The sequence below is a fragment of the Peromyscus eremicus genome, chromosome 9, assembly GCF_949786415.1.
Source record: "Peromyscus eremicus chromosome 9, PerEre_H2_v1, whole genome shotgun sequence".
In the NCBI taxonomy this organism is placed as follows: Eukaryota; Metazoa; Chordata; class Mammalia; order Rodentia; family Cricetidae; genus Peromyscus; species Peromyscus eremicus.
In genome coordinates, this window is record NC_081425.1 from 100,472,955 (window position 1) to 100,485,171 (window position 12,217).

The window sequence follows — 12,217 nt, forward strand, 5'->3', positions numbered from 1 at the left end:
GTCATAGGATTTGAGTGAAAGAAATTCTTGTACAGGGTATCTGGTGTTTTCCTAACTCCCCAATTCTGTGTGAACCACAGAAAAGCTTTGGCCAGAAGCAAGTTTATCTTCATTTTTTTGTAAGCAGCCAAAGATTTCACAAGAAGCTAAATCTTTACATTAAACCATCCACTGTTTGAATGCCAAGAACAGTAGATTTTTTTTCTCACCAACTATAGGAGAAGTGCACTACAGTGCTGACATTCTATGATGTGATCATCTCTATCAAAGCACCCATGTAGTCCATTGTCAAACTCCTTATACACTGAACTATTTTTGTAGAAGGGGTCATGATAGAATCTCTGATAGCGCTACTCTTGGTGATTTCCACAGTAGATGAATCCAAGAGGCAGTTGATTCAATGGATTAATTTGTGCCATTTCAATTCTTTCCTTCCTTAACATTATCTACCTGATTTCTGAATGAGGTAAATTTGTTTAGAAACACCCATTAGAATGGGTTCCCTAAGTCTGAATATTTTTGAACACTGAAATTTTCTTGAGTAATTGAAGGGCAGCATTATGATTTGGATCTGACATGATCATATATCTGCATGTTTTGCAAGCTTATTCCTTGGTTACAGTGAGTTTTAAAACTTTTGAAGCCTTTAATAGGTGTGACCTTGTTAGCAGAAGCAGGTCACTAGGGTGGGCTTTGAAGGATATACCTTCCCTTGGTTCCAGTCTGAAACATTCTGCTTCCTCAGCTGTCCCATGCCATGAGGAGTCTCTACTACACATATCTACCCTGCTTTCCTAACTCTGATGAACTACAACTTCCTGAGACTATAAACCAGAATAAACCATTCCTCTTTAACGTCATTTCTATCAAGATTTTGGTCACAATGACACAGAAATGTCTACTAATAAAGGTTGTGGGTGGTGGTGCATAAAGAACTTTCTTTTGTGCAACACTTTCTGGAACATTTAAGAATATAGCGTTCTTTGAGCCAAGAAACATTTATTTTGTCCCTTCCTGACAAGTAGCTTTAAAGAGGCTAAGGAATCCTAATATTTTTGCTGTGTCAACAACAGCTCTTACTGAACACCTATGGCCCCTCACTGTGCTTATTTTCATTGATTCATTTTGATATTTGTTTTGACTCACATATGAACCCAGTGGCTTATATTCTTATAGAAGGGCAATAAGCAGTGATGGCTAGTTACACTTTTATATATTTTCCTTTAAAAGAATGCTTTGTAATATTTCTTTCAATTTTATAGCATACCTTACCCTAAATAAGCAGAGGATGCCCTAGTCATACTGTTGAGGGAAAATGAAACAGATGATCACTGATCATCATGAAAATTGTTTAAAATGGTAGATGAGTGAAAGTTGGTGGCAGGGTGGCTAAGGAGTACTTTCTTCCAATGAAATAATAGTTACATGATATGTCTGCAAAGAAGGTGAAGAGATTTGAGCAGTCTTGAGAAGTTTGTGAGTCCTAAGTACAATACAGAAAAAGCTTGTTACCTAAATGGCCAATCCAACCACAAGCAACTTATGAATGCCTATGCACACAAATAATTTAACCAGCAATGCCTCCCCCCGCACAGGGTAGGTGGAACTACTAGGTTCTAAAACTTTAGCATACTCTGTAATGAAATTAGATTGGAGGGGCTGGAGAGATGGTTCGGTGATTAAGAGCAGTTGATACTCTTTCAGGTCACCTGGATTTGATCACAGAACCCACATGGTGCCTCACAACCATCTTTAACTCCATGTCAAAGTGATCTAACACTTTCTGCTGATTTTCTTGGGTACCAGGAATGCATATGGCACATATACATACATGTAGGCAAATACTCATATACAGAAAATTAAATAAATAAACCTAGAAAAAGAAACTCAATTAGATTTATCTTCAGCTTGATGAATTGAGATCTTCTGAACTCAAAATTGGAAACAGCAATAAAACTAAATTTAAGACACCCTAGATTGAATTTCCAACTGCTATAAAATCAAGAATCCACAGTAACGCTTACAGAGATGTTCTATGTCCCAATTCTGAGTCTAAAGCCCAAGACTGTGGACTTTCCAAACATTCTCCTTGTTTGAAAGCAAGAAAGGCTTACTCCTTAACTAGCTGTAGCTTGACCAATGCTAGAACAACCAAAGAATAAGCACCAAGCATAGGAATAGTCCTATGTCCTAGTGAACAAATAGCAATACAAGTCAGACTTCAGAAAACAGGAAAACATTATGTCAAACTCTCAAAACCAGTTAACCAATGAACTGCCAGGTTTGAACTCAGAAGAGTTCTGAAGGCCCTTACGAGAACATGACTGCATCATTCAATAGTCTGCCCATATGCCTAAGCCCTGTTTTCAAGTTTGTCTCACATACTCAGCACACATATAATATGTCCTATTACTAGTCCTATTTTGTGGATGAAGATACTAAGGCACACAGGAAATGTAGGACTTATTCAAGGTCATATGTGTGATATGAAATGTTCCTAGTATTTAAACTTAGTCCAGCTGCAGAGTCCACTTTGAATCACACAGGCTGTCTTCACTCACAAGGAGCAACACATCCAACTTTGAATGACATAACTACCAAAAGGAAGAGGTTCACATGTCTACATTATTATTATTATTATTATTATTATTATTATTATTATTATTATTATTGGAGGGTGGTTTGAGACAGGGTTTCTTTATGTAGCCCTGACTGTCCGGAACTCTGCAGACCAGCCTGGCCTCAAACTCACTGACGTCTGTCTGACTCTGCTTCTCTGTCCTGGTATTAAGGGTGTCTGCCACCACAGCCTGGCTGTCCACTTTATCCTTAAGAAGAGGAAACAGCAGCAAAGAAGGTGAAGAGATTGGCTTTTAGTCGAAGAGCACAGCGGATCATTTTTTTTTTTCATTAGGACAAACAATCCTCACTGTCAATCAAGATAACCACTTTGTTTTTAATGTTTCCCAAGAGGCGTATTGAAAGTTTAAATTAGGCTTGAATAATCTTCCAAAAATTTCCTAAACAACTGTAAAGCTGACTTGAGACTGGCATGCCAGGTTGCCAAGTGATCTCCCAGGCCAGGTAAAGCACCTTGATGAATTATAGCCCAGGTGCTCGTGGGAGCAAACTGTTGCCAGAAAGCCACGTAGCCTAAAGATAGACAAAGAGATCAGGGAAAGGAGCTGGGGGTCTGCAGTGATGTCATTTAACAGGAAAGAATGTCAGTGTTTGGTGAGTTTTCCTCTGGTCTTCCCACAGGAAGCCTTACCCTTTCAGAGGAGGGGATGAGAGGTGGAGGGGGGAAAGGCTGGGGGGAGCAGGAGGAGGGATTAGAGGGGAATCTGTGGTTGATATGTAAAATGAATAAAATAATTTCTTATATTTTAAAAAAGTCAAGGTAAGAAGCTATAGTCTTAGAAACGTAAACTTTATGCTATTGTATTCCTGCCTGAGTCCATTTCTTCCCTCCCTCCTTTCCTCCCCACTCTCTTGCTTCCTCCTTCCATTGTTTCCTTCCTTTTTATTTCAGATAGTTTCATACATGTATATTTTTACTCATCTTCCTCTCCCACCCACTTCCTTCTCCTGCTGAACTTTTCGGCCCAACAAGTCCCTCTCCACTTCCATGTCTTTTTAGTGTGTGACTTTAATTACCTCCATAAGCATGGAAGGGAAGTTGCTTACTGGAGCATGGGCTTTTCAGTAGCTATACCACTGAAGTGTGACAGGGCAAGGGTTTCTCCATCTTGTCTCAGCTGGAGCCATCTTTGGTTTAACCTGAAACTGACCCCTTATTTTCTACCACTGCTGTGAAGTCCACTGGGAAAGCACCCAATCCTGTTCTAGAAACTCAGGGTCGCAATGCCCCAGCTAACTGCATGATTTTGGCTTCCGTTAAACTGTTCACTTACTTGCTTGCTTTATTTCCCCTTGCAATTGCCAACCAGGATATAGTTTTTCTCTGTTCTTTGCCTTTAAAGGCTACCTGTAAAACACATTCCAGGCAAGGCTGCTCTGTGAGAAATATTTCTCTCCTGGCAGACTAAACAAGAATCCCAATTCAGACTTTGGTCATACTGATTTATTTTTGGGTCTCTACCCTGCAACAGAGGAATGTGACATGACACCCCTTCCCCAGCAACCATTCACTGACAATAGTCCCTCAGGAAAAGATGGAACCTTGTCCATGATGAAATATGAACGGCCCCTGTCATGTTTGGGTCTTATGCAGCTATCCATGGGTTTAGATAGTTCTTGAATGCATCCCTGCAGTGAGTTCATGAATGGAACCACCGTGGTATATCCAGAAAACATCTGTTTGTAACACACCTATGTATCTTCCAGATCTTTCCTTCTTTATGTCCCCTCTTCCATAATGTTCCCTGAGTCGTGGAGAGGGTGGTAAAGCTAATACACTTAGGGTCAAGCACTCCCCTAACCCTTGTCTCTTAGTCTCATCTCTATACTAACTGCCTTCTAATGAAATATTTTCTTTTTCTTTCTTCCTTTCTTCCTTCCTTCCTTTCTTTCTTTCTTTCTTTCTTTCTTTCTTTCTTTCCTCTCTCTCTCTCTCTCTCTCTCTCTCTCTCTCTCTCTCTCTCTCTCTCAATAAAGTCTTTCAATATGAGATTAGGCTGACCTTGAACTCAAGATACTCCTGTCTTAGCCTCCTGAGGGCTGGGATGACAAGCATACACTATCATGTCTAGCTTACCCTATCCATCTCAAAATAAGGTTCTTATGGAAAATTCTTCTTCCTCAACTAAATACAAAGTGATTATAGGATATACCTTGGTCTACTAGTATTGACTAGCATATTATTGTCATTTAAATAGTATCTGGCATGTTCTAAGTCCTGGTGATAAAACACTATTAAGAAAGTAAGTCCTCCTGGATCTCCATTCTCTTGAATGGCTTCATTGTGGGCAGATTATTATACTTTTTCTTAAGTTCATCTCTGGGTAAGTTACTGCAACCAGAAAACTGTATTACTGAGCTCACTGGGCACTTGGTGACCTCTCAACTTAATCCTCTTTTCTTTGGCTGTGTTGACACATCCTGTCACTCATAAGCCCTGCCCGGCATTGCAGCAACTGCTGAAAGCCGAAGCAGGTGATTCTCAGGAAACAAGCGACTTACTTGTTTCTAACCATTTTGAGTTCACTTCAGTTTCTATCCCAAGAATATTCTCATGGTGTGCAAACACACACACACACACACACACACACATACCCCAATTATAATAAAAATGATGAAGGCCAACTTACAGGCATCTTAAAAAAGTGAAAATAGAGACAAGAAAATAATTGAACTTGTGCTGAGAGGGCTTCCAACAAAGTCCAAAGAAACAAAGTAATTTAAGAAACATTTGACCTGACTCATCTGTAACCGGGAATGAAGGGTGTGGTGGAATGAAGAGGGGTGTCAGAGTCGTAAGTAGGTTTAGGCTAAAGAGGAAAACAGCTATATAAGCTAAGTTATCACATTTTTGGATTTATCAGACAGTATTATTTTGGCCTTTGGGATGAAATAACATTTAGTAACATTTAGCCACTCATCTAAGAGGGGATAGGAAATCCAACAGCAACACACAGAACCAAGAAAATCTCTTGATTTTATAGACTTTAGAGGTCATGCTCCCTGATTTTAGAGGAGAGACACCTCTGTTTTTAGAGGAAAGGGGTTCTCAGAGTTTAGCAGTTGAGTGAAGGTGCTAGAAAGGGTATAATGTTGTAATTTAGAAAGTAATCCCACTGTCCAACCCAACCTTGGAGCTTCTACATGCTAGGAGCTTCTCATCTTGAGGAAGGTACTAGGTCAGATATGAGGCACAACTGACCCCCTACAGCAATGGCCTCTGTATTACAACATCCCAGCTCTTTGCTCTCACACCTACAGATACACACACACACAGACACACAGACACACAGACACAGACACACACACACACACACACACACAGAGACACACACACAGATACAGACACACACACACACACACACACACACACACACACACTCAACCACTTCACTGTTAGAGAGAAATGGAAAACAAGCAATTTAGGGGCATCAGCTTCAGTTCTTCCTACGTTCACAGTCCTATTTATTGCAATAGAAAAGAAACATAGATTTGAAGCAACTTAGAAGACTCACATGTAAAAAAGCTACCCTCAATTTCAGCTTTTACACTCAATAACAAATTTGTTCAATTTCAGTTTGGCAAGTTCCAAAAAAAAAAAAAAATAAAAAAAAGCAGAGTTGTCTGTTTTACAAGAAAGGTTCTCATTGATGACATCAAGTCATGTCAACCAATGAATTCTCTTTCCATCTCCCACCCCAGGAGCCTGACTCCTTGAACTTTCTCTTTCTAACTTCACCATGGCACACAGAAACACCACGGGGTAAACAATACCGTAAGACAGAAACAGTAACAAAAACACCCCAGACCTTTAAGCCTTCTTATCATGGACAGGTACAAGTCTGGATCTGCTACTCACCGCATTAAAATTGGGGAACAGGTTGACTGCAGCTGCAGTGTCAAGAGGAAAGGGAAGAAAGGGCTTAATATCCAATGATGGCTGCAGAGGAGGGGCTGGCGGCCGGACCAGGGCTGGGAGAGCAGGACTCTGGCATGTACCACCTGTAGAGACAAGAGCAAAGGGGATGGTCAGGGACACCAGGCACAGAAAAGAAAACACCATGACCTTTGGGGCAAAACAAAACAAAACAAAAAACAAAAACAAACAAATAAAAAAAAACAAAACAGCTTTCTGGGTCGCTGGAATAAACAAGACACAGAGTCTACTCCCATCAGCTAAGATTTGGCTAGTGGCTAGCTTTGCCATTGGACAGCCAGAGGTAAGTGAGCAGCACATTTCTCTGGGAAAGTTGCTATATGATTATGTAAGGATCAGTCAATATTTCACATTCCACAACTTGCTTTTGTTTTATTGCCTGGTACTCAGGCCCTTAGCACCAGTCAGACATGTCACTATCACGGAGCTCTCCAGAGTTCAAGGGAAACCCCCTACAATCCCACATTGCTCTCCCATTCCTCTTCGAAAACTAACCTGCTCAGAATACGCTTCAAGTCTGAGTGGCTATTTTGCAGAACTGCTCTTTTCACCAACTCACAACTCTGGCAGAATAATGACATGAATCTGGAACAGAAAAGAAACTGAACCACAAGCACAGGCAGCTGAGCCGAACTGCCCTGGCAACAAGAGGATTAAAAAAGCCAGCACACCCAGCACTACAAGCCCAATGACTCTGAGCTGTTCAGCACCCTGGAGCTTTGACAATTCAACAACTGCCTGTCTCCACCCCAGTCATGAGTGGGAGGAATTTAGACGGGCACCAATGAGCAGGCAATGAGAATATTACACCAACACAGATCCCCCTCTGCACGCCGGTGGGCAGGCAGCTGGTTGCAAGGAGCACACAGTTCTGGCCCTGTTTTCAGACTAACTGCATTTAGAAGCTGCAAGGATGGAAGCATGGCTTCCGTGTTCTGTCTCCCGTATTTTGATAACATTCCAAAACATCAATTTTCCGTTAATTAAAGGCTGTTTGAATCCTAGGAAACTGTTAAAATATGCCAGCATTCTTCTAATCTGAGAGGCAAGCAACAGACTGTAAAAACCTGCTGGTGAGAAGCCAAGAAGCATTTGGAAAACAAAATGCAGTGAGGTATTTTCTTGCCTCACAGAAGACAGAAGACAAGGAAGGGCAGGCCGAGTCACTTCCTTTCCTACCTTCTTGATTTGAGAGCAGACTGAACCAAAGCCCCCATATGCATCATCTTTACAGCTCCCACAGCCAGTGGGCCATTGTCCTACCCTCAGCCAGGTGCCTGAACATGAAGTAAATACTCTGGAGAGATTCCTGAGTGATAAATCTAACCCTATCTGGTAGAATTCTGCTAAAAATGAGAGAGACTCAATACGAGAAAGGAAAGCCATATGCACAGGATTTAACTAACCATGCACAAGAATTCCAGGTATAAAATCAGCTTGAGCAAATAAACACAATTTCCTTTTTCCAGTTCGAACTCCCCGCTTGAAATATTCTTTAAGAAGAACAAGGCCAACAAAGTTCAAATAAGCACTGCAAACTGTTTTTGCTTTTTTTTTTTTTCCCAATAAAGTATATAGGTCAAAGAATAGAGAACAGATGTTAAAACAAACAGAGATAAAAGCAAAATATAGCAAGCCTATATCTACCAAAGCACACCATAAACTCATTTTATTATCCACCTGGTAGTATATTGAGTGTGGGTGGATAACCTTTTCTAGAGAGGCCGTCCATAAAACTTCAGTGATAAGCCGGTCAGGAGTTTTGTATTCCTCAAAGTTTCCTTTTAATAAAAAGTTAAAGAAATCAAATAAATTTTTGGTTGGCACCTCTTCAGAAAACAGGGAAATGAAATAAAATTTTTAACTAAAGTCCAGCTTTAAAGTGTCCACAACTGGTATAGAGCTTCAATATTTTTTTTTAAATTTCACTCAGGGAAGATATGAATATAGCCCTATTATCCTCTGTATTATGTTTGTGCTTAAAATTCCTCATATAGGTAAAGACAACATATCATGTTAAAACATAGTAAGAAGCTGTAACTTCTTCATTTTCGTCCACAGAAGCTTTCTACTCAGAATAATAAGAACTCAACAACAGCAGCCTGATTCTACAATTCCTTATTTTAAGTCCTCCTCTGGTTCATGATTCGGAAGAAGTTTAGATTACTTTTTATCTAGCACGGTGTGAGGTACAAAGAATAAAACAACTTATTGATTGGATTTTAAGGTAAATATATCCTGCTTCTAATCAGGTATGTATTTGATTTATATCTGTGCATAAAATTCAGGAACCTCTACCAAATGGAATTTGGTAGAAATGAAGGTCATAGGACATAAAAATACCAGAAGAGAGTTACACAAGTTGGAAACGTTGGGAAATTTGTGCAGGCTCATTTTATCTCCTCCCAGCTATACAAAGAGAGAAACCTACAGGACCACTGGCAGTGGAGAACATGGGACTGCACACACTATTTGCCACTCTCCATGAAAGTGGGCCTTGGCAAATCTGTAGTGTCAGGGACTCATTTGATTTCTAATCTTCATCAATAATGTTTTGCTTTTTGGAAAGCCACACTTTAGGACATATTCTTAAAGAAGATGATTCAGAATCTCTGTGAAGTAGAGATTCAAGATCACACAAGATCACATGTCTTGCTGTTGTAACTGTGTTATGTAGATGAACACATTGATGTGTCTCCACAATGTCAGAACTCAATGAATAACAATTCACAAGCCCTGTTGATTTTGTTGGGTGTGATTTGCCAAGCCACCTCAATTTCCCTTGTTAACACGGATGGGTTCTTTTATTCCAATCTTAGTCATACTTACTCACCGATCATATATTACACATCATACTGTACCTATAACTATTTGTATAAATAACATAGGTTACAAGTTAAATAAAGAAGTGGTTTTTGGTTGCAGCAAAGTTCAAGGAGTCTGAAGGGGTCTTGCTAGAAGCAGAAGCTGAAGCAAGGAGCTGATACTATGCAATCTTCTTGGAGGTTAAACAGGAATGATGTTATGGAGTTGATGAAGAGGCAAGGGGAAGTCCAAGCCACAGAGCTAGGACTGAGCTGAGTTGCAGAGGTATGCTATGAGACCATGGGGCCAATGAGGCAAGGTACAGGAGTGGGTCCAGATAGGCCAATAGGTGGAGAGATGCTTCATTGGATGGATCAGTGGCAAATAAAGAGAGTTGAATCAGCACAGTAGGGACTGAGGTAAACTGAAGTCCCAGGGCCAGTTGGAAGTTTTCTATTTTCCCTTAAGTTGCAACACACTGGATGGTCAGATAAGTCAATTGATCCACCCCATTTGCTGTATTAAGTGGAGTCCTCTTTGTGACACCCAAGTGACAGTGTTGTCATCAGGCATATTACATAAGATCTCAAACCTGGTTTTTCTGTTATAGTTTCATACGGCCAAGTGTTCACATGGTCCTAATCTACCTTGATAAGTTCATAGGGTGGAACCTTTTTACTTTTATGGATAGTATCTTGTCATTCTGTGACTCATGGATGATGCAGGACAGTTGGTGATGTGATAAGTGTGTGACAGGGTGTAGAGTCCCCCTGCCTTTGATTTGCTTTCAAAATAGTGCCAAGTATTGCTGACAAATAGAGTCACCCACCCACCATAAAGCTCACCCTAAATCCTGCTGGCACAAGCGACAGTCTAATCTCAAGACTTGCATTTCAAACACTATATCTAGTACTACATATTTCATGTATGCTTTTATTGATGTAGCTTTAGCAAAATAAAATGCAATCAGTCTAATTTCAGACCAGTTACTATCTTTCCATAGCAAATTGATTAAATTAAAAAGCATTCAGTGAAGGGCTGGAGAAATGCCTTGGTGGCTAAGAACTCATACTGTTGCTGCAGGGGACTCAAGTCGATGGCTCACAGCAGTCCCCCATAACTTCTGCTCCAGGGGCTTCTGAAGCTTCTAGCCTCGCATACACACACACACACACACACACACACACACACCCCTACATAAAAATAATTTATAAAAAAACCCTCTTTTTTAAAAAAGCACTCAATAAGTACAAAACCCTTTGTGTTCATTGAGTGAGAGGCTGAATAAAGAAAGTAAGTTTGATATAAGGAAGATGTGTTCTTTCATTCTCCATCTTTCTCCTTCCTTTTCTCATATGTGTTTCTGCTAGCATATATTTACAGCCACAGTTTCAAATTGTGAACTGTGGAGCAAGTATTTAGACACAATATAGGTCTGTTCACAAGAGACCTGCCTCTTCACAAAAGCATTATCTTGTGATTTTGAAAACAATCACTAGCTCTTCATTGATACAGACTGAGAAACTAAGACATTGCCTTCACTGACTTGCCCTCTGAAAAACAGGGGTAGGATAAGTAGTGTTTATTTTAATGACTTATTCCAGAAATAACAATAACAAAGCCTTGGAGATCTGAGTCAGTGGTTATCAGCTGGGGCTTACTTAAGGGTGTTGTACATGGAGGACCTCACTCAGAACCTGACCCACTGGTGCGTTCAGTCTTTAATAAACACAACAAACTCTAACAGCTGTCCAGGCCTTCTGACAGCGCTTGTCAAGATATTTTTGAATGTATCTTCAAAATCTTACATTTATCTTATGTTAATTTTCCTGGAGAAATTCTCACAATATTAAAAAAATTACTGTTTTTGAAAAATGCTAAAAAATGGGGTACTTGTTTCCTCAGAGGCCAGCACAGTTAGCTTTACAACTTCACTCTGCTTCTTCGAGACAGTCATGAATTCTCTGTCCGACAACTTAACATTAATCTCAGTGATAACGTTAATCTCAGTCTTAATTTCTGAGTTAATGTTTCTCCGCTGAGAACTAAATTTCAGAATGATTAGATCTTGTTGTTGTCAAATGTTCATCTCATTATGTGTCTTAGAACTGACAATTAAATATGTATGTATGTATGTATGCATTTATAGAAAATAGCATAAATTTGATTTCCTGATGAGAAAAGTATATTTTATACTATCTGCAGCCAAATTCACCCATAGTGAAGTATATAAATATCTACACATATATGTATATATAAATCCATATGTACTTACTGAATTATATGTATTTGTTTACATTGAAATATATACACATATACATTAATCACTGATAACTGGGCAGCATGTTCAGTTAGATGAGAGAGATAAATTTCAGACTTCTATTTCATAGTTGGATAACTACAGACAGCAACGATATATTGTATATTTCAAAAGAGTTGGAAGAAATGACTGTGAAGTTTTTTTACCACAGAGAAATGACAAATAATCTGAAGTAAATATTCTTACACTTACTTGAAAAGTATACACATATTGAAATGTCATACCCTATTACCAGTTTAATTTTAATGTGTCAGTAAATAATTTTAGGTCAAAGAATAAAGATATTTTTCAATAAAGTTATGATTAAATTGTTAACCTGACTAAAATTATACACAGTAGGAAATACTGAGAATATTATAAACAATATTAGATTATAAGGAGTTATTTGATAATAATCTAATTTGCTACATCTAAAATACTGTTTATATCTCTTTCCAAATATTTCTATTAGAATTTGTCATTCCTAGAGCCAAGCACGTTGTGCAGCCTTTTACCCTAACACTTGGGAGACTGAA

At 39.3% G+C, this 12,217-nt stretch overlaps 1 protein-coding gene across 1 annotated transcript in view; it reads right to left on the reverse strand.

Annotated features, from left to right (window-relative positions):
- Positions 1–7,500, reverse strand: part of Znf385d (zinc finger protein 385D) — a 270,292-nt gene extending 262,792 nt beyond the window's left edge. Inside the window, exons 1-2 of the mRNA XM_059273144.1 lie at positions 7,386–7,500; positions 6,500–6,642 (exon numbers count right to left, since the gene is read on the reverse strand). Of these exons, the coding sequence (XP_059129127.1) occupies positions 6,500–6,642; positions 7,386–7,500 (258 nt within the window). The remainder of the gene's footprint in view (positions 1–6,499; positions 6,643–7,385) is intronic.
- Between the last annotated feature and the right edge of the window lie 4,717 nt (positions 7,501–12,217).